The following is a 22,501-nucleotide window of genomic DNA, read 5'->3' on the forward strand; positions in this document are numbered from 1 at the left end:
AATGAGTAAGAGAAGTATGTTATGTTTCTGTAGATGAAGCCAAGGTTTTGTCTTAATTTGATGAATAGTGTTAATAATTAAAATTTTGCAGGCTTCAAATTTTGCCAAATAAGAAATTTGGAAAGTCAGAAACAGTCAGTCATTTATGTGCAACTGTGGGAGTTTTAGTTGCAGCATAAAGACAAATAATTTCTCTCTATTTCTGAAAAATGTTTCTTCAAGAGACAGTGTTGGATGTAAAGTGATGCTTCTGCTTGCACAAGGTGAAAGTGAAGTTCAAAGACCAGAGAAACTCCATCCACCCCCCAAAACAGACAGACAAAGACACAGACAGAGATAGTTTACAGCCAGGACAGAACGATATCCTGGGCTGCTCTGACAACCTGCAGCTCTGTATCACATTAAAAGTTTAAGCTGAAGTTACAAAAACACAGACTGGGAGACACTCTAATTACACACTGACTCTGGCAGTCTTCTGTTGTCTGTTTTTAAATGAAACACATAGACAATGACTTTCACTCATTTTCTGGATTGATCCCATTTTCTGCTTGCACTCATAGCGCTTCAAAGACCTACAACGCTTCATTAAATCTGCTTTACACCAGTTTCTATACATTTCAGATACAGACAATATCTATATGTGTAAGCATGGTTTTGTTTGAGAAGAGAAAGTGCCTGTGGAACATTTCAAAAAGGGTTCAGTGGGTCTCTTTTGACTATAGGTTGTGTGCAGCACTAACAGGCAACTGCATGAACTTCATTAAGCCCCGTGATTGAACTTTGCGCTTACATAAAGGCTCTGTTATATCTGACAGTCCCTGATCAAGTTACAGCGCCATTATGTAACTGAGCTGCTACAGCGTGACACTGTGCAGTATGTCACTTTGTCTTCTGCGACGTCTATTACCCTTAACACCAGATTTCTGAATGTCTTTTTCCACGACACCTGCTGCAAGATCATTTTGTATCCTTTTGCCTAATACTGCATAATATCTGAAGTGTAAAACATGATGAAACCTGATTTAAGTTCAGTCACAGTAAAGCTGTTGACACACTTACTGTGGTATATATTGCATCCTCCACTGGGGACAAACTGCTTATATAACATGGGGCTTTAGCAGAACAATCTGTATGAAACTAAACATTAAGTCTGAACGCTTTAATCCTTTTTCTGCATGTGTATTATATGTGACTACTGTATTATTATTACTTATTGCATTAGAATTAGACCAAACTAAAATATTTTAAAAAAGGCAACCATTTAAGTATTTATCAGTTGTTATTGATAGAGTCAAAGGTTTTTCCTTCTTAATTCACTAGAATTAGAATTGAAAAAACAAAATAACATCGGCCAACCGAATTGTTTATAATCAGTATTATTAATTCTGCAGAATTATTTGTTCAAAATGCGTTTATTTAGATTTGTTTATTTAGATTTATTTCCTCAATCCTGCAGTTGTGCTGTAAAGACAATGTGAGTGACGTTACAGAGATCTTTCAAAGGTTTATATGAAGGCCAAGTTAAACCATAAATTAGAAAAACAAAAAAATAAAAAGAGTATTTCAGAAAATGTACCAATGTTTTTTCTGCTTTTTAAAAAATGTTAAGCTGTGAATTTTGCCCCACCCAATTTTGCCCCGGCTGTACAATATGCAAATCTTACGATATCTTATATAAAAAAATCACAACAGACAGAAACTACTTCCCAAACACACACAAGAGTAAGAGATTATTATAGACTATTTCATAATAGAAAAAAAATCAGTGTTCAAGTATTTCTATGCAATTTATTTACATGTTTATTTGTTGGTTTACGGCAACACCCTCAACGTTTGCACTTCCAGAATGTCAAGTAAAGTCCCGCCACGAGATACCGCCCCTCCTAAAACCTCATTGGTCAATGTATCGCTTATCTTGCTCCTTATTGGCTGAGATTGCTGTTGCTCATTATCTTACCACTGGGCGGTGGGGCACAAACGAAAAAAAAAAAATCACATTATTTTGTTGAACGGCTCAGCGGGGGAGCTGCACGTCATTAGCCGGCGGAGCTGCTTTGCTTGCAGGGGCCTTTTTGGGGGGTTTTTTTTGTCTGCCTCTCGCTGTTGCTCATGGATATTTTTTAATTTACCAACGAGGTAGAAAGCCGGTGTTTGATACAGGATGGTACTGAGAAAGCGGCTAAAACAGTGCCTTTGTAGTTGGAGCGTTATAGCTGTCAGTGCCTTGTAGCTGCTGCAGTATAAGTTAGCGGAAGGTTAGCTAATGCTAGGCCATCTTTTTACTTTCGTCTGTGAGGACAAGTCGTCGTTTTATTCTTCCCTTTGTTAAACGGGTTACTAGCTTCTTTTGTGCTGTTTTTTTCTCCACTTCCTGCTGTAAAAATGGTTGAAATGAAGAGAGTCAACAGCTTCCAGAGGTGGGTGAAATCTGACTAATATACTGTCAAGTATTGATCTAATAAGTCTATTTATGTCCGATTAAAATCCCTCCAGACCAATCAGGTGACAGCTCTCTTCACGTCTGTCAACGTAAACCTGTTTTTTTTTTTTTACCTCTCAGGTGTGGAGTCACATTTCACTTTCTGGATGGTTTGTTTTTACTGTGAGCTTCCTTTTCTCTCAAATAAGGCAAGCAATAATGTCAAAACTAAGATGATTATTCAACTAGTGTATTACAAAAAAAACAACTTTAAATCTCAGTTTGAATAACTTTAAAATTGTCTGAATGTATTCAGAGTCCCAATGCTTAAAGGTGTCTTATATTTATTATTTGATCCTTTATAAATATGTGTACTAGAGCTGTTCTGTAGCTCTTCTTATTTCACGAGTAGAGTTGTAAAAAGTACTTTTACTAAACTGTAAAAATAATAGTTACCTTAATTTTTATGGCACGTATAATTAAAAAAAAAAAAAAAGGTATTTGTTCATGTGTGGAGAGATGGTGAAGAATCCAGGTCAGTTGTGCCTTCTGGGTCATTGAGCACAGAAAGTACAAGGACCTGTTCATCAGATTCGGGGTTTAGTGTGAAAAACAGACAGGAAGGAAAATGAAATTAAAAAAATCAGAAAATGGTCAGTAAGTCATTGTCAGCCTCTGAAAGTTTAGTGGTCTTCCTCTTCATTCAGTCGTTCATACTCACCGTCTCTCGTCCTTTCTGAACTTGGTGTTTCCTGTTCATGTTGAATCTGTCGCGTGCGTCTCTGACACTTCAGCTCGATGAGCTGGTCTTTGTCGCTCATATCTGGAAGTTCTTGTTCCGTGTTTGCCGCCACTTGTCGTGCATCCAATCGGAGGCGTTTCCCCTCGCAGGTGAACAACCTGAATGCAGAGGGAAAAAAAGTCATCCTGGATGCATTTAGCCGAGCAGTCTGTGAGAATCTGTTTTGAATCAGACTGAATCGTTTTGGTGTGTGTGTGTGTGTGTGTGTGTGTGTGTGTGTGTGTGTGTGTGTGTGTGTGTGTGTGTTCCAGGTTCATGAACAGACGGGCCTCTGCTAACTGCCGCTACCAGCCCACCTGCTACGAGCACGCTGCAAACTGCTACACTCATGCGGTGAGTGCTTTGACTTCCTTTCGAACGCGCACGACATCACCTCTTCAGGATTCATTCTGATTGGCTCCTCGGGGTTCTTTCTTTCCCGCAGCTCCTCATCGTGCCGGCCTTCGTGGGCATGGCGCTGCTCCATCGCCTGTCGGACAGCGGCTGGGAGAGGATCACCGCCTTGGTGTACGGCATGGGCCTGTGTGCGCTCTTCCTCGTCTCCACCGTGTTCCATATCGTCACCTGGAAGAAGAGCCACCTGAGGTGAGCGCCAAAGACCCGATTTTTAAACCGGGCCAGTCCCATTGGGACCAGAAGGTTCTTTTTTTAAGGGAGACCTGGTCCAGAATAGCAACACCAGAGATACTCTTCAGAAAACAGTTACAGCAGGTCAATCATGACTTGTTACTAGATCAAGTACCATCAAATCTGTGCTGCGTCTCACGCTGTCATTATCACAAGAGCAGCCGCCACAACACGGTTTTAGATGAACCGTGTCCTCTGTAGTTTCCGTACAACACGGGGAAAGAAAACGAGCCTTTCACGTCTTGTGTGAGTCGATGCGTTCGACCGATCTTCTTCCCCGAGTGACCCTCACTAACCCGCTGGCTCTTTGTTTCAGGTCTATGGAGCAGTGCTTCCACATGTGTGACAGAGTGGTCATCTACTTCTTCATCGCTGCCTCCTACACGCCTTGGTGAGTGTCACGCGGCGAGCAGCGCTTCCTGCGACTGCGGCTGCAGGGAGAGAAAGGGTTAACGCGTCTGCTTTTGTCGTCCTCAGGTTGAACCTGCGCGAGCTGGGCCCGCTGGCGGCACACATGCGCTGGTTTGTGTGGCTCATGGCCGCTGCCGGGACCGCCTACGTCTTCAACTACCATGAGAAGTGAGTTCAGAGCACGGCTGGGGTCAAACAGGGGTCACGATGCAATGTGTGTCTTTGTGCTACGAGCGGCCGATTGGATGAATTTATCCGAATGAATCGAGCATTCAGTCCCAACAACGAGGCCCTTTGTCATTCTCCTCATCCCTCTCCATGTTGTGTTTCTGTTTCCTCAGGTATAAACTCGTCGAGCTGGCCTTCTATTTGACCATGGGATTCTTCCCCGCTTCAGTCATGGCATCAATGGTTAGTATTCATATTCACTCATCACACAGCACTGCTTCTTCTTCTTCTCTCACTTAGTGTTTCTTGTGGACAGCCTCAGGGAGTTTCAGGAGAATCCTCGAGGAGGTCAAGTTTGATAAACCAATGCAACGTCATCCGTCTCCTGTCATGAGGAAACCTGTAGCACAGTGCAGAGTCAAAACTAATCAAATACGTGTTTTATAGATGTGAATGTGAGTGGTTAGATAATGGATGGATGAAGCTTCAACATTTTACATCTGTCTAAGTTGTGCTGCCCTCTTGTGGTTTAAAAGGATATTGCAGCCTTTCTAAGTCTTTCCTAAAATGTGAAATGTTTTACTTAATTTTTCCAAACACCACATTCCACTGTCTCGATCAGCTGATTGGACTTGGGGGGGTCATCGTTTTTTGTTTTTTTCTGCCTTTCAGAGCAACACTGACGGGCTCCAGGAGCTGGCCTGCGGTGGACTGATCTACTGCCTCGGCGTTTTCTTCTTCAAGAGCGACGGCATCATCCCCTTTGCCCACGCCATCTGGCACGTGTTCGTGGCGCTGGCTGCTGCTGTGCACTACTACGCCATCTGGAAATACCTCTACAAGGCCCCCAGCGCCGACGCTCTCCTCCAGTCGTGACGCACGACGTGCACGCCCGACTCCCTCTCCGCCCGCCGAAGCTGCAGCGACAGCCGTAAAGTTTACCAAACAACGACCAGGAAATGTTTACTGTTTTGTAACGCGGAGGAGAGCAGATTTAACCGAGGCTTCTTTAAAAGCTGTTTTCTACAACTTGAGTCACAGCGAGGGAGGGAGGTTCGACTTTTTGCTCTGAGCCCCGGTGTATCAGGAGTAATTGAGAAATTTGATAGCAGTCTTTTGTATCGCTTGAACTACAACACATTCCATGTCGGGGTCATTTGTGAGTTCAAACGTGGAATTCAGGCGCTGAGTCACTGAGTGAGGTGCAGGGGTCGATATCAAGGGAACACATTTGTACGATTTCGGATACTTTTGCTTTCAAAAAAATAAACCCGTTTCCCTAAAAAAAAAAAAAAAAAAAAAATTTCCAGTGAAATTGAAAAACCAAAGATCCCACGAGCAGCTTCACGAAAACTTGACCGACGGAAAACAAAAACGTCCCTCAAATGACCAAAGTTTTGATAAAATTATTAGTGAATTCTGACTCTTCTTCCTGTTTGGTTTCAAATGTTAATACTGAGACATTTTGCCCTCTTTATCATTGTGATCCACTCGAAGCATGTCAGAGAGGAAGGCTCATGTTGAAAAAACACTGTTTATTATTATTTTATTTTTTTTACAGTGATGACATCTCATTCACAACAACACAGGTTTTTCTTTTCTCTAATGCATTCTGGTTTTTCTGTTTGGTATCTGAATGCTGACAATCAGGGCCAGGCACGAGGGGGAAAAAGTCAAGGAGTCAGGAGAAATGATAATGAAAGTGCTGGACATGAGACAAACTTCATTAGAGGAATTTTTTTTTTTTTTTTTACATTTTGTAAATAAGTAAAACATTTTCAAAATGCCAAAAAAAGTGGGGGTTTTTCTAACAAAATGTTAAAAAACTTGGGCAATACTTATATGATTTTTTTTGTTCTACCATAAAAGGTAATGAGGTATTAAGGACGTAAAAGAGAACACATACATTGGAATGAGGAGAGATTTTTTTTTTTTGCATTTTGCATTTTGTGAATTTTCAAATATCAACCAAAAGCCAAAAAATCCAAATTGCCTTGTGTGTGGGCTCGTGCATGCAGGAGGTCGAGGGGCATGATTGGTTTAGAAACAACGAACCGTCATCCGACAGTGGTGGAAGTTTTTACAGGCTTAAAGCTGCTACAGATGACGGAGCTTCTTCGTTCCTTTTTCAGAGCACATCAGATCTAAATTACTGTCAGGACATGGAGACAATTTCAACCAAAAACTTTGGTGTATCTTAAGGAAATTACCTCCCCTACCTTTAATTTTTATGTTTTGTGAAAACAATCTACATTTTCAAAATGCTATTTTTTTTTAATTTCTCTGTTTTTCTGTCATGTCGGGCACTTTCACTGGAAGCGTTTCCAAGCATTTGTTTTCTCAATACTTGAACCTGATGCTCATCCAGAGTCCACAGTTTCAGATTCCTCTGTAAGTGTTTAGCGCCCCCTGCTGGTGGGCTGCTGTAAATACCCACATTCACATCTCCGGGGGTGTAGAGCCGAATGTTTTTGTTAATGAGTCGAAAGATAAGAGAAAGTCAGCTCAGGCGGATTGATGAACTTTTCCACTTATTACTGTGAACAGTGTGCAGACGAGTGTGCGTGTGCATGACTTTTGACTGCTCGTCTCATATTCCATTTCCATTCAAACCACTATGACGAGCCGTGTTTCTTGTTTTTTGTTCATTGGCTCGATGGTTCCTGACTTTCTCTCTCTGCGTCTGTCTTCTTAGCGGAGCTGAACGGACGAATGTTTTCCTCAACCACTCTGTTTTGTAAGGATTGTAAATATTCTGTTGTTGTTCATGATCCTGGCCTTCGCAGGGGGAAAAATGAAACGGCTTCTTGTTTGTCCCATTGGTTGTTAATGGTGCTGCATAACATGAATGCTCCTCCACTGTCATTAAGACCTTTCTAATGTGAAAATAAAAAGTGATAATGCCCCAAAAACAGAGATCCTCTCTTTCTTTCATGTTTGCTTTTACTCTCAGGACAAAAAAACAAATGAGAGCCGTCCTTTGACTCGACCCCTGACCTTTAGAAACAACTTAAAAGAAAAACCTTTTTTGACAATGTAACACCAAATTTTATTCGATAATATTTAAAACTACTCAGGCTTACCTGAAGTGAATTTAAAGTCTCCATGAAATGGAACTTCCAGATTATCCGACTGCGGTGTCGAGACGTTTTTCCTACTGAAATGGGACAAAGCCAATCACAAGATGGAAGGCGGGACTTCACGTCGTGATGGATTGTTAGAATCATAAACTAAGACTGACTTTCTTTCTCTCTCTCTCTCCAGTTTTGACTCCATCTTCTACCTTCTACTTTTTAATAAAACGTTTTTTTGAAAGTTTATTTCCGATTAATTATCAGAAATAAAAAGTGTCATGGATGTTTTGGAGGTAGAAGATATAATTCAGTTTCCTTGGCAGAAAGATATTTCTTGCATACTGTATTATAAAGCACTTAACATAAATATAAACATGAGAAAACCTCATCAGAGATTATCTTTAAATCTTTGGCCGGATTTGCATATTGTCCAACAGTTTTTCATGTGGTTGGTAACAGGTTCTGATGATCATTTCACTTCCCAGCTGGATTTTATAAATTATTTAAAAAAAAAAAGCAGAGCAGAGAAAGACGACACGGCAGATAAGAATTGGGATTTTATTAGACACTACAAATTACAGAGAGACGGAGAGGCTGAGGGCTGAACAGCACAAATAAATGTCATGTAATCCATTCCGTGACAAACGGGTAATACACCTTTCTGTTGTGGGTTTTTTTACACTCTGAAACAGTCCGTTGGTGTTGCCATGAATACAATGGTTACAAGTCTGTTGCAATGTCCAAAATAAGAAATGAAAAGAGTCGTCTGTGTGTGGCTGCAGTAAATCGATTTTTGATGCACTAAGAAGCCCTTCAGTGCAGATCTGAAGCCGACTGATTGGAGATGAGAGGTTTACATTGCTGAGAGACCGGGGAACAGTCAGTGTATTCAAGGCACTGGAATAGACTCCGAATTATGGTTAACGTTTCCGGGTGAGGTAGTGAAATCACTCGACAGTGAGGTAATTTTGGGATACGCGTGGATTGATTATTGGCTTTTTCCTATAAACGTTTTTTTTTTTCTATATATATATTAAAAAAGATGCTCCATACAGGCATCTCTCCAGTCTTCCCTCTCTCCTCTACAAACCCTGTATACACTCGAGTGCATCTGTGCAGAAAGGATGCAGAGAGGAAACATCCTCTAAAGCGCAAAAAAACATGAATAAAAGATTAGAAAAGAATGGTTTTAACATCAAACACACAACTTTGGATCACGTTAATCAACTAACCCTGGACTGAGATCTGACCAACTCGTCCGTTTCTGCTGTTTCAATGGGCTGATAGTGTTTTTCTTTCAGATATTTAGGTTTATTTTTAGGACATTTTTGTAGTTTTCTCCACAGTTTTCAGTCTATACTTCCCTGAAAAGAGAAAACACGAATACTTTCAATTTAGAAGATCGCAACTCAGGTGTATGGAAGTCAAGAGATAACCATATCATGAACCGTTTGTTTTTACTCTGTGCACATTAACAAAAAAAACAAAGGTTAGCATGTTAGCTTAAAACTGCATCGTCACTGCAATCATTTTAAACATGCCATGAGTGTTTAAATAAATAGTTAACTCAGCTTTAACAACCATTTTCTTTGTTTTAGCTTATTAAGCATGAGGCTGATTTTTAAATGCAGTTCGCTACATTTTTTAACAGAAGTGAGCTCTTTCATAACCACTTGAAATATACCTCAATGAACCGACAAAGTCGCTGAGAGGAAAGAGCTCCTGTTGGAGGCCCCCCAAAAAAATGAAAAAGAAATTCCTAGTGTGTTTAAACCATAAGTTTTGGACCATTTTTGCAAAGCGTTAGATGAAACAGATAAACACCATTGGTTGGAAAGTTGGTCCCACAACTAGCTAAGCTAAGCTGCTACGAGTAACTTCATTTTAGAAGAAAATAAAATCGTCGTCGTCTTAAATCTGTCTGCAAAAGCCAGCATTTAAAACAGTCAAACTCGTCACCATTTAATTTGAATATTAGCGGCTCTTGACCTCCATACGTGAATCATCATCAGAAACATCATTATCAGCCCATAAAAACACAAATCTGTCACAATAATCTTATCGTCTTTGACAAAAAGCTTCGCTGCATTCTGCTCTACAAACGAAAACGCCGCTAACATTCAGGAGGGGGGGGGGTCGTAAGGAGGGTGGGGGGAGGGCGAGGCTCCACAGTAAGCTTTCATTTTCAGAAAGATAAAACAAAGCTTCCCAGTGTCCATCACTCAGGCTCAGGGAGACGCTACAACTGCATTCAAGGAACCGAATCACACACAGGGCAGCAGCAGCAGCAGCAAGATTACCCAGCTATAGATTTCCCTTCCTTCATCGTAACTTCATCCCAGAAAGAAACAAGACTTAACAAGCTGCGCGGTTACCAACAAAAAAAAAAGCCTTCGAAATAATTCGAATTTTAGACGCTAAGAGACAGATATGGACAAGATGAACGTTTGATTTTCTAGTCTGGTTTGTAGTCGATGGATTTCACAAAGAAAAGAAATAAAGGGGGGGCGGGGCGATAACGTTACATTCTCTCTATTGGACTTCTGCATTTTCAGCATCTGCTTCCTTAAGAGTTCAATGGGATTTTCATGACATGGCAGAAGAGTAATGAGAGAGCAGTGATCATGGTAATAATAATTACTATAATAATAATAATAATAATGCCCAGGGAGTTTGGATGCTGCTGAATAGCCACAAATCTCTGTAAAACGACCCCGTGTTACTAGCTAATATAGAATATCAAAATACCACTATATGTCTTTGAGTTATATACTTGTATTCTTTAATAATATTCTGGATCTGTTGTGCCTTTAAAATACATAGTTCAGTAATGTATAGGAAAAATACTGTACAAAAACAACAACTTATAGAGTTGGTTTATATAAACATATCTCTTGTAACCAATATATCATCTCTGCGGTGAATCGTTTTGGTCTGCAGTAAACAAATTGATCGGGTTAACCACAGTATTGGACAACACCATCCAACTTTTTTGTTTTTTTTTGTTGTGTCAACATCTTTTACATTCATACAGCCATCTTTCAAAGAAGAGGGCAAACATAAAGCTACGACGAGACAGACTAACAGACATCTGTACGGATTACTCCAAAAAATAAAATAAAAACACTCATATTAAAGTCATGCTAAAGTGAAACGGAAGCGAAAAGAATTATCAACAACTTTGCAAAATAAAAAGATTAGCGAACAAAAGTGTTTCGTTCCGTGAAAGAAAATCATGCCTAAAATCTGAAAACAAGAAGGAGCCTAAACCACGATGTCAAGAGTAGTATTAATGCTAACAATTATATCAACAGAATACACATATTTATATATATATTTATATATATATAAAAAACAATCTTCCATCTGAGAAATAAAAGGTAGATAAATATGAGGACATTTTGAGTGAGGATCAGCGGATCAGATTGTGAGACACGCATTAGTGCAGAGGTTAACTAAGGGTTAACTTAGTTAACGAAGGTGAGATATAAAATGAGGGGGGGTGGGAGGGGGGGGACATGTAGGTAGTCGTGTTAGTTTAAGTCTGGACAAGGATTATTATTGCTAAGTGTCCGGGTGATAAAGGGAAAAAAAACAAACAAACAGAAAAACAGCTAAATGTTCACCAGGACTGCACACGGAAAAAAATAAAAGTTCAGTCGAGACGTGACAGGAGGTTTCATGTGCTGTGTTCAGAGCAAAATGAGCTAAATACCTTCCAAAGTGATTCTCCTGACTTCCCGAAAAAGATCGAACCAGATCAAACTAAACTTCATTAAAAAAAAAAAGAAGAAGAAGAAGTGTTTAAAAACAAGTCCGACAAACACGCACACTTATCTGAGCATACATGATATTCAGCATGTGGTTAAATCTTCAACTTGGTGTCGGCTTCCTGTATCGTCAATGAATCGTGACAGGTGAGGATTTCAGTCGACTTGCTTGGTACAGAAAAGGAGCAGGCTTTGCGTCACTTTTGGTCTGAACACTCCTTTAGAAACACTTTGAAAGGTTCGACGATTAAAGTAAGACGTGGAATTTAAGAGAAGGGTTCAAACAGAAGAAGAGGATCGGAGTGAAACAAAACTTTTGACGGGGGTAAAAACAAACAAACAAGATTTCGGAGGTTAGAATCAGGCTCTCGGACATGTCACACAATAAAAACACAGAAGAAGAAGAAGAAGTAGAGAGACAGGAAACAGCAGTTTTCAGTCCTGATCTCACGTATAAAATCGGTATGAAAGTGAACAACAAAGAGCATGGCATCGTTTCTCAAAAGTGGAAGGTAGAGCGGGGAGGGGGGCGGGGACTCAGCTGGTGGGTTGGCTCATCTCCTCACAGTACATTAAAGTGGGAAGTATGCATGTGTAAATACATTATCTATGTATATATATATATATTTATATTAAGTCAAACAATGTGAACAGAAAATCAAAGGAGGAACAGACAAATCGAAGCTTATGATAGAAGTCAAAATGACAGTTGTAATACCAGAATCATACAGATGTGTGGAGGGGGGGGGAGGGGGGGGGGGCAGTGCCACAAAAAGAGACACATCGTCCTTAAAACTTGAGGGGGATGACGGGTCGCAGGGGACAGAGTGGGTGTGGGCTGGTGCATGGGTTTTTTTTGGAGGGGGGGTCCTCACAGGGGCCCATGTCGGGCCTCGTATTTAGCCACAATGTTCTTGCAGCGGCCCAGCTCCTTCCTCATGTCCGCTACCTCCATGCGGAGTGCGGCGTTCTCCTTCTCCAGGAAGCTGGCGCGGATGGCGATCTGGTTCTCCTTCAGCCGCCGGGCGTCCCGTGACCTCTTGGCCGCCACGTTGTTCTTTCTGCGCCGGGCCCAGTACTTGTCGTCCTGGAGGGGAAAAACAAAAAGAAAAGGAGTTAAAAACGGAATAGTTTAATGACGGAGGGAGCATCGTGCTGCCCAGAGAGAGAGAGAGAGAGAGAGAGAGAGAGAGAGAGAGAGAGAGAGAGAGAGAGAGAGAGAGAGAGAGAGAGAGAGAGAGAGAGAGAGAGAGAGAGAGAGAGAGAGAGAGAGAGAGAGAGAGAGAGAGAGAGAGAGAGAGAGAGAGAGAGAGATGAGAGAGAGAGAGAGAGAGAGAGAGAGAGAGCAGGAGGTCACCTTCAGATCCTCGGGGATGAACACCTTGCGGGCCTTCTTGATCATCGGCTGCGGCTTCAGCTCCTCGGCGGAGAATTTGCGTTTCCTGGGGGTCGAACATCTCCTGGCCGGGCACGCTGGACAGAGCCAGGTCTGCAGGGTCCGGGTCGTAGGTCATGGGAACCTGGATGGACTCTGGGTCGATGGGACTGGGGGTGTCACGAGCTGCTGTAAGAAAAAAAACAAAAAAAAACAAACAGATGAGTTTGTGTGGGGAAGAGAAGAAGTGGTGTGAAGATGTTTATGAGAGAGGGGAGGGAACCTGAAGCTCTTCCTGTTTCCACTCCAAAGAAACGTGACAGAAATGTCCGGCTGTGACATGAGACTGAGCGTGGGTGCAGATTTAAAGAACGAGAAGAACTTCCGACCAGCAGGGGGCGCTGCTACACAAACTTAAAAAAAAAAAAAACACAGCTGTACGTGCAGGGGAGTCTTTTTTTATCTTTTCTTTTTCGGCCAATCAAAGTCGATCCCTGTGAAGCGTTTATTCGTCCCTCCACAGACGGACAGTAAGATGCCTTATTAAAGCAGAAACAGCCGTTACATAACTCTTTTCAAAGCCGCCCAAACTCCATCAACAAAAAGAGTGGTTTCACCCGGCAGAGCAGAGGAGCTGCTGGGTCAACATGTTAGCTTGTCTGTGTCACTGTGTTTGAAGAAGTCAAATCAGATCCAAACAAGTTCACGTGTCAGCAAAAAAACCCAAACACACACAAAGAGCCGAGGCGACGGCGGCTGTCAGCGGGACTTTTAACACACACACACACACACACACACACACACACACACACACACACACACACACACACACACACACACACACACACACACACACACACACACACACACACACACACACACACACACACACACACACACACACACACACACACACACACACACACACACACACACACGTGTTTGTTCCTAAAAAGGCTTCAAAAGGATCTTTGTTGAAAAATTCGACAACTGCACTTGAAGCTAAATTGTTTTTATTGTGACCTCTTCCAGCCAGCAGGGGGAGCTATCAGTCAAGCTTTGCACCAACAGGTGGGGACAGCGTGAAGTGAGACAGCTCCTGTCTGCTGAACTCCAGTGGAGCTGCTCTCCACAGGTTTAGTCCTGTAAGCACACCTGCTCCACGCTCCAAAGCAGAACCAACTGAAAAGCCAACTGAGAGCAGAAGGTGCAGCGGGCCTTTTTCATTGGCCGGCAGCTCGCACATCATGACCTACATTTCTGTGCTTGGTGAGCCTGACATGACAGGCGGTGGCGTCGTGAGCATGCTCAAACTTGATTTTCTGGAGGTTTTGAGATTGTGACCGCTTTCCGTGTGCGAGACGAGAAACAAAACAGGAAATGTGCACATCAGCAGAAAGCGTCCCACCCAGAGGAAGCGACGGGAGGCTGCTTCACGACAAACAAACAATAACACAGCAGAGGCTGCAGCTTCGTCCGTTCACCACCAGAGACAAACACAAAGTTTGAATTTGATGAAGTATGCAGAGCTGTTAGGAAGGGCTCGTTAACACCTCGTAAAGCGCAGAGCTGAATGTGGAAAATCTCCCTCAGGACAGATGTTTGACACGCACACGCCTCCTGCAGATGTTGACGTTTGCTTCACAAAGAGCGAGCGAGGCGAGGTGTGAGACACCAAACACACATTTCACTTGAAGTGTGTGTGTGTGAGGTGAACGTGTTCAGAGCACAGATGTGCTTTTATTTTGATTAAAACGATCCTTCACACTCTGCTTCTTCTCTATGAGATCACATTTTGCAGATATCTGTGGAGCAGCGGCCCCCCATGTGCACAGGCTGTGCCCCCCCCCCCTTTATTTTAGTTTTAATCTAACTGTTGCATTAATGCAGACAATAATTAGGATAATTATAATTTTGCTGATTTTGCTTTTTTAATGGTTGCTACTCTAACCAGCTCTCCTCCTACACTGAACAAAATTGGCTTTTAATTTGAAAGGGTCTTCCTGGACAGAAAGAGAAAATGTAAATAGGCTGTGCTTTTTGTTCTGGCACATTCTGATGATTGATGGAGTATGGGATAAAATAATTGATTTTATTTTATTACATTTAAAAGGGGGGGGGGGGGGGGGGGTCTACATTAGGGCTTATGAAGGATCCTGATTCAGACTTCATGATGAAGACCTCTTCAAACATCATCTTCCTCATCTGGACTTTTGTTACGCTCGGCTGATTTATGAGATTTCATCTCCACGATATCAGACCATAAAGATCCTCGTCAACAAAAGGATCCGTCTGCCACCAGCTCTCGGATCTCATGACTCCACGCACACACACACACGTGCACACACACACACACACTCACTCACTGTAATAACAAAGCTAATCCATCCCTGCATAAACTGAGACGCACATATTTACCTTAACCTCGCACCATTCAGAAAGAGAGCGAGGCCAGACAGAAAGCTTCTTACAGACTCAAACTGGACGCCGTCATAAACAATCCCTCAGGCCTGGACTCAGACCTGCAAATAGCCCGCCTCGCCCTAATCACCTCTACGGGCCGTTCTGTTCTCTGAATTAGCGCCGGTAAAAGTAGCCCGTCCACTGACCACAAATAACACCTTTCATTTGAGTGCTCATTGTGAGGTAAGTGTCGTTTACTGAAGAGGAAGCCAAGCAGGAAGAGTCAGAGCCGAGCTTCATCAAAACACCTGTTGAACCTGTTTTTTGTTTTTTTTTATTATTTATCTGCTCGCTCACACTTGGCTCTCTGTCACGCCATGCGAGTGTGAGCGAGTGTTATCATGCGGCCGAGCAGCTGAACTCTGACCTGGGTGTAACACGGGAGTAAAAAAAAAAAACGACAAGTCGTCATGTAAAAGGCCGAGCGTTTGAGGCCGAAGGGCAAGACGCTTCCAAATGATTTCTCTGTTCTAACATGACTGACTACAAACGGGCTCAAACGAAAACAACAAAGAGGAGCTCACGAACACGAGACTGAACAGTGTGTGTATTTATCCGCCGCTGAAAATAGTCCCTGTTGGTTGAAAACTAAACAAACATTTAGTTAGCGTTTAGAGGTAAAGAGACACCTGTAGAAAAGACGAAACCAGACTTGTTGTTTTTGTTTTCCTTCACCCAAAGGTTACTCAGCACTACACCTGATTTATTGATTTATTGGTGAAGCCGGATAGAATTGACGAATCAGGAGGACTCTGTTCCTCCAGGTCACGCAGCAGGACGTGCTGATCCTGTCCGCAGGCGTCCACATGACCAGACGATTCAATACAATTCTAAATTCTAATCTTCCGTGTGTGTTGAGGATTCCTGCCTCTAACACTCTGAATATATGTTGAAGCCATATTTAGCTCCTTGTATACGCTCATTAGCTTCCCAGCGGGGCCTCTTTTTCCCTGACTTCAACGCTGGAATGCACCACAACAACACACCCTGTGACCCCCCCCCCCCCCCCCCCTCCTGAATCTCACTTCCCCTTTGGACTCACACCGGGGTCCTTCTGACCTGTGCGGGGCCCTTAGCGTCTGCAGAGCGGAGAGAGCGCGGACAACATCTGCTCGTTTGTCAGCGCCGCGGAGATAACAGTGTTATCGCTGCGGCTGAGATGGTCGTTTAGCAGCTGCGAGCGGGGGCACAAAGGGGATTTGCGGTTGTTTTGGATTGTTTTGTGGCGGTGTTGAGCGGCTCGGTTAAGAGGAGACGCGAGACTCGCCAAGCTGGAACAACATTGGCCGCACGTGACGAACGCACACCAGAGTACATGTGATCTCTGCAGGGTACAGCCTGTGCCTTGGCTCCGAGTCCGGGGCCGTGTCGGAGCCATGCTCGGGAGGGGAGGGAGCGGAAGACTGGACGGAGAAGAGGAGAGAGTAGAGCGAGGGGAGGAGGGGGAGGGAGGGAGGGAGGGGGGGGGGGGGGGGGGGGGGAGTGTTCATGCCGTGACAAGCTCCTGTTTGCAGCTCAGCGCAGCACACGGCGCCCGCATGTGTCTGTCACATGGCGCAGCACACTGCAGGAAACCCAAGCTGCGTTCACGTGAGAGGTAATGTGAAGGCACAGACAGACGCGGACCCAAACACAGAACACACACACACACACACACATACGCACACACACACGCACGCACACACGTGCACTCGGGCTGGAATAAAGTGTACTGTACAGACGCATCTGTTTAGCTCGGCGTTCTCACTTTAAAGCCTCTCAGCTCCCGTCTGCACATCATCCCTTACTCAAAGCCTTTTTTTTTTTTTTAAAGATCACATTACATACGGGGACATGATGTTTTTATTTACAGGCAAACACACGAAGTGACGAGCAGGTCGCATGAAAACGTGACGCACTCATTTCCTGTCTTACATCTTAAAAGTGCTTCCTGGTAAACCTGCTGGAACGCCGCCGTGATTCCAGCTCCGGCCTCTGAGACGACTTCTCCTCTGACCAGCTGCTTCGTCTCTCACGCTTTACACACTCAACAGTTTCTGCTTGAATCCAAAACAGCGGCGAACTCTTCGGTATCAAAAAAGGGGAAACGAGGCTAGAACAAGGGTTTGAGCTCTGTGCAGACGTTTCTACTTCTTTAAACAGAGGAGTGAGAAAAACAACATGCACCTACACAGACACCTGAATCGTGAAATTCTCCGCACTAAAAGTCGAGCCCTGGAGTCTCATGCTTCAATTCACAAACCCACATTTTACTATGCAGTCAGACTCCTGCACTAACACATTCCGGCTTTTATTTCACTCCTGATTACCGATCATGTTTTGCTTCTCTTTATCCGTTCGTGTTTTGTTTTTGTTTTTTTAACTCAGCCTCCACTGAGGGGTGTGTGCGTGTCTTTTTTGATCCAGAGTAAAATCAAACAGGTGTTTTATTTTGAAGGTGTAAGAATGGGGATCAAAGTGCGTCTCACACAGCGGATTTTACAGGAACATTTCAAACATTTAAAAGCTCTTAGAGACGGGTGTGAACGTCTTTAGAGGGAGACTGTTGGAGCCGATCGGTGACGCTGTCAAGTCAATAAATAGATATTAGACTGAACATATCCCTAAAAACTTTCGTGGACGAGTTGTGTGCGTGGATAGAGACACAAAACTCTTTAGTGTTAGAAATACGTGGGAACCAGAATCTGCTCATACGAAAAGCACCGCGGTCCACGATACGAGGTTTCCACACATCGACACAAACTGACGAACATTTTAATGGGTCAAATCTTTTTCATACTCATGAGCAGTAAAAATGTCTCAGGTTGATTTTTGCTTTGAGCTCTTGATGGATTCAGTGTGTCAGTGAGGTTATTGTTGTCCTCTGGCTCTCAGTCTGGATCTGAATATTGGCTCGTGTGCAGCGCTATCAGGAGCTTCCTTTTTCAATACATTTCATCACATGTGGTCGCTGGTTTGTTTTCTAATGAGAGTGGGAGGGATGCAGTGATTACTGCTCTGACGTTGTGCGTGTTTTTTTTAGACGTCGATTTTGATTCCAAAATTGTGGCACTTTGAGATTTGCTTTAAATTGGAGGAGGGAGAAAAAGGATTCAAGATTTTTATCGTCTGAGGTTTAAGAGACTTCCCAGACTCTCTGTCTGTCACTGCGTCTTTTAAAGAGCTTCATTTCTTCCGGGGTTCCTCCTCACCTTCAAAACTACAAAAGACACAACACGCTGACAGGAAGTGTTTTTGTGGTGGCGGTGGCGGCACACCAGCTGCGGGGGTCAAAACACAACACGCCGACACCATGGCACGAACAAATTCAAAGACGTGACTCTGGTTCATGGAGTGTTTCAGCTTCAAGTAGACGGGGGGGAAAAGAAAAGAGCGCACGGAGCTGGACGAGTTTCACGTGAAAGAGCCGACAAACAACCGAAACGAGGACGGAAAACGATGTTGATCCGTGTTTGTCTGAATGAATCTAAGTGGCAGGAGTCCTCATCACAGAGTATTTAGTCCATCAACACACTTTGACCCACCACGTCTACAGCGTTTACAGGTGAAACACACACACACAGTCAGTTTGGGATTCAAACACTGAAGGACTCCGGTGGCGTGCTCGATCTGGCTCCGTTTGTGTGTACAGGTGAAGGTCGGCCTTTTTTTTTAACATGATTCAAATAGTTCTTCTGTCTGCTGAATTGAAAAAAACAAAACAAAACAAATAAACCCAAACAGAGTCTGGCAGCAGCTTAGCCAAGTCCGTCACACAGTTTAACACAGTCTGAGTACCAACGGCCCACTTAGTGTCCGATGTTATCGTAACACGATTCTCAACCCTCAGAAAGCTCCGATAGATCCACACACAACCGCACGACGAGGGAAGGAGGGTGTCTGTAACCTCACTCAGCTTCTTAATGTTTCACTGACTCCACGTAGAGACGATTCTAGGTGCTGAAAATCATCAAAAATTAATCTCATTAACTCGACACCGCGGGACAAAGAGGAAATCAAGTTCAAGCTGGAGATGCTCATTTATGAATCACAAACTAAAACAAATAAGCTGTTTTTTAAAAAAAAATCACTAATCCATCAAAAAGCTGAGTGAAATTGAAAGCAACACATGAGGTTCTTACAGCAAAAAAAAACAAACCGATAATCCACCTTTGTAACCACAGCACAAAGAAACCCGCCCCTCCCCTCCCCTCCCTCGCCTCTTGGTCTGTTTGAGCTGGACTCTGGGAGTCTAAAGTCCGGTTCAGGGCTGTAAATCAGGGATCAAGTACGTCAGCGTGGCACTAACCTGTCCCTCTAAAAGCTAAAGCAGCAGGATACTAAATGAGAAACACAGCAGCTTGTTCTATTTCAGTCGGACAAAAGGGAAGTGTGCTTGTGTGCGACAGGTGAGATAAAGGCTGCAGAGCCCTCTTGAGCCTCCCCTGACATCAGTGAGGTGTGAACGAGTGTGAATCCACGTGTGCGGCAGGTGTGCACATCAGGCTCGGCTGCATGTGATTCCTACCTGCTGTGGCGGGGCTGTGAAGGCAGGGCTGAGGTGCCATGCCCGTGTGAACTGAGGTGGTGGCGCGACTGCTCAAGTCCACCACTGTGGGTGTGGTCGGGGTAGGCGGGGCGGGCGCCGGGGCCTGCGCCGCCTGAGGTGCCTGTGGGGTTTGGTCTCTCTGGGTTGTGTTCGCGGGGATGCCGTTTTCCGACAGGAACTCCTCCAGGTCCATGTACTCCAGCTGGAAATTGTCTCCGTCGTAGGACAGGGTCTTGTCCCACAGGGTCGGCCCCAGGAAGGCCGACTGTGGATGGTTGACCGCCGTGCCCTCATCGTCCAGCTTCTTCTCTTTCTCCTTGTCTTTCCCAAAACCTGTAAATGTTTGCACACAGTTAATGTCTGACAGCAGAGGAAAATCACGGGTCGTTGCATGCAGTATAAATAGACGGCTGCCCGGGGTTTATCTTAATGGGTCAGTTAATCAATTTCAAAAAAGGAAAAAATAAATGCAAGGTTAAAGGCACTTTTAGAAGTCAAATATGTTTGATTCAAGTTCCCTTTGAGGAGGATTCATGCACATGTAGAAATCACTGAAACCCATACACATGACTAAAATGCCTACGAGGTCACAGCTTGGTCACCTCAGACCTAAAAACAATCACTGGCATGTTATAACAAAATCATTTTTAAGATAAGGGATTTCTAATTGTTTAAAAAGAGTTTATCTGAAAATGTTAAAGTTACATTTATTTTTCCAAGAAAAGTTATCACAGACAAGGTAGCTGTTTTCTCTTTGGAAACGAGCTCATTGTTCAAAAGGTTGACACGGGGACATGCCTTGACAAAGTCCATTCGTACAATGGTGGCAACCATTTAAAACCTTAAACAAACAAAAAATATTATTTTTTTAATTTAACAAGAAAATGTGCTTGTTTTGTTTTATTCGGGTGAGCTGACCTTTAAAAAAAAAAGAAAAGAAATGAGGTCGCCATTTTTGCTTAGGTAGTTTAATTACTAACGAATATGTTCAACTAACAACTAAACATGGAGTAACGCAAACACACACAGTAGGTACAAAGCAGTAAAGACGCCCTCTATCGACAGGTTGCTGCACCACTGTTATAATCCCATTGAAGCAGTGAGGTTTTAAAGGTTATAAACTCACCTTCCAGCATAACAATAAACACTTCCGAATTATGCTATAAGTGAAATCATAATTATATTTCAAGCTAAACTGGCAGCTTAGTTGAAGGAGAAGTTCGAGTCAAGCTGACGGTCTACAAAAAAAAGACCCGAGACAATCATCGTTATATTATACGTATCTTAAATAACGCTCAAATAACAGCATGTTATTATTATATACGACAAAGATCGTAAAACATTGCGATGCGTCACAACGGATAAACAAGTTTAACTTGTGTCCTTCACTGTTGTTTCATCTGTCAAAACCACCATGGATGTCAAGAGCACAGCGGAGAAATACTTTGGCCAAGGGGAGGTAAAAGCCGAGTCGGTGTACGTGCAAAACAAGATGTAACCTTTTTTTTTTTTTTTTAAACGTACCTTCATCGTGGTGGAAAGGCAGCTTCAGTGGATTTTCCAGCAGTGATTTTAGCACACCATGGGTCGGCGGCAGGAAAGTTGGGTTTAGTGGAAGAGGTCTGGCCATTTTCTCCATACGCTTTGAAGGACAACTGGAGAATAAAACTTGCACAGACGACACTAAATTTCCCCCCCGGAAAAGGACGCGACCAAACTCGTTGACCAGCCCGTAGAGATCCTCGCAGACCGCTTGAAAAAGACGCCGGGGCTCGGAGGGAGGAACACGGGAGACCGCGCAGCAGCAGGACAGTGAGCGGCTGGCTGTCTGTCGTCGAGGCTGGCTGGCAAATAGCTCCCGGAGAAGGAGGAGGAGGGAGGGGGGAGCCGAGCTCTGACACTACACTTCTCCATCCATGTGCGGAGACCGGTGGAGACTGACGTTGGTGACGTCAAAGCCCAAGAGGGCGGGAACACTTCAAACGGGGCGTTCAAATGCCGTATCTCCGAAGGGCGATTTGTAACATGCTGCCTTCAGTGGTAGATGGACTTTTTTTATTCAAGCACTCAAGGCATCCAAATGAATATTTTCAGTCATAAATATTCAGTAAGACCACGGTGAAAGGTCAAGGTAATCTTTATTATCAATTTTTCAACATCTGCTGGACAGAAAAATAAAGAAAAAACGTTTATCTCTGAGCCACGTTATGATACAATTATACAATAATTAGAAATCATGTTATTTTTTACAATACATTACATTTTTGTTTTGGATTATGTTGAGTTTGTTGTGAAGCTACTTATGTGATTTAGGCTGGTGTTTGTTTTTGTGCATACTGTCTGTTGTTGTACTGTCAAGTTAGTAACACAGTCAGATGGGAGCTTTAAAAAAAATGTTTGCATCTTTGCATTCTTTTAAAAAAAAATAAGCTTAAAACATCTGTTTAGAAACATTTTTATTTATTTATTTATTTATTTTTTGAGGTGGGGGGAATATGCAGAAAACTTAATAATGATGCAGGATAGATACATACATTATGGAAATATCCACCTTTTAGGAACTTTTAATTCTTATTGCAGAAAAAACTTCTCTAATCGATCCTTTTCAAATTGTATTTTCGCTTTGTATTCAGGTATCATTTTACAACATGATATGTTATCTTGTGTTGAATGTGATTTCCCCAATCTTGAACAACAAACCAAGACACAGGGTCTGGGGAGGGTTTAGACCCAAGCGGCCCACAGTTCTCTATCGCCCTTTGCCCTCTTATCAGGTCAGTACAGTCATGGTGTAAACTTTGTTTTTTTGACTTGTGGTTTAACATCATGTCACAGTGACATGATGAGTGCAGCAACATGTCTAA

The 22,501-nt window shown here is 43.2% G+C and overlaps 2 protein-coding genes and 1 long non-coding RNA gene across 3 annotated transcripts; 2 read left to right on the forward strand and 1 right to left on the reverse strand.

Moving 5' to 3' along the window:
• The first annotated feature begins 1,966 nt into the window (after positions 1-1,966).
• Positions 1,967-7,339, forward strand: mmd (monocyte to macrophage differentiation-associated). The gene is made up of 7 exons (XM_079367218.1): positions 1,967-2,417; positions 3,473-3,554; positions 3,646-3,806; positions 4,165-4,239; positions 4,326-4,427; positions 4,601-4,670; positions 5,100-7,339. The coding sequence occupies exons 1-7, from the start codon at positions 2,383-2,385 to the stop codon at positions 5,301-5,303; spliced, it is 729 nt and encodes a 242-aa protein (XP_079223344.1). The 5' UTR covers positions 1,967-2,382; the 3' UTR covers positions 5,304-7,339.
• A 687-nt stretch (positions 7,340-8,026) lies between these two features.
• Positions 8,027-10,002, forward strand: LOC306837598. The gene is made up of 2 exons (XR_013780980.1): positions 8,027-9,403; positions 9,448-10,002. It is a non-coding gene; the product is annotated as an uncharacterized lncRNA (long non-coding RNA).
• Positions 10,003-10,256: 254 nt separating this feature from the next.
• On the reverse strand, positions 10,257-21,609 carry hlfa (HLF transcription factor, PAR bZIP family member a). Its single transcript, XM_079365331.1, is given in 5 exon segments — positions 10,257-12,358; positions 12,629-12,718; positions 12,720-12,835; positions 19,617-19,970; positions 21,162-21,609. Coding segments are annotated over 5 exon segments (891 nt in total). The 5' UTR covers positions 21,277-21,609; the 3' UTR covers positions 10,257-12,142.
• Between the last annotated feature and the right edge of the window lie 892 nt (positions 21,610-22,501).

The sequence above is a fragment of the Symphodus melops genome, assembly GCF_947650265.1.
Source record: "Symphodus melops genome assembly, chromosome: 17".
Classification (NCBI taxonomy): Eukaryota; Metazoa; Chordata; class Actinopteri; order Labriformes; family Labridae; genus Symphodus; species Symphodus melops.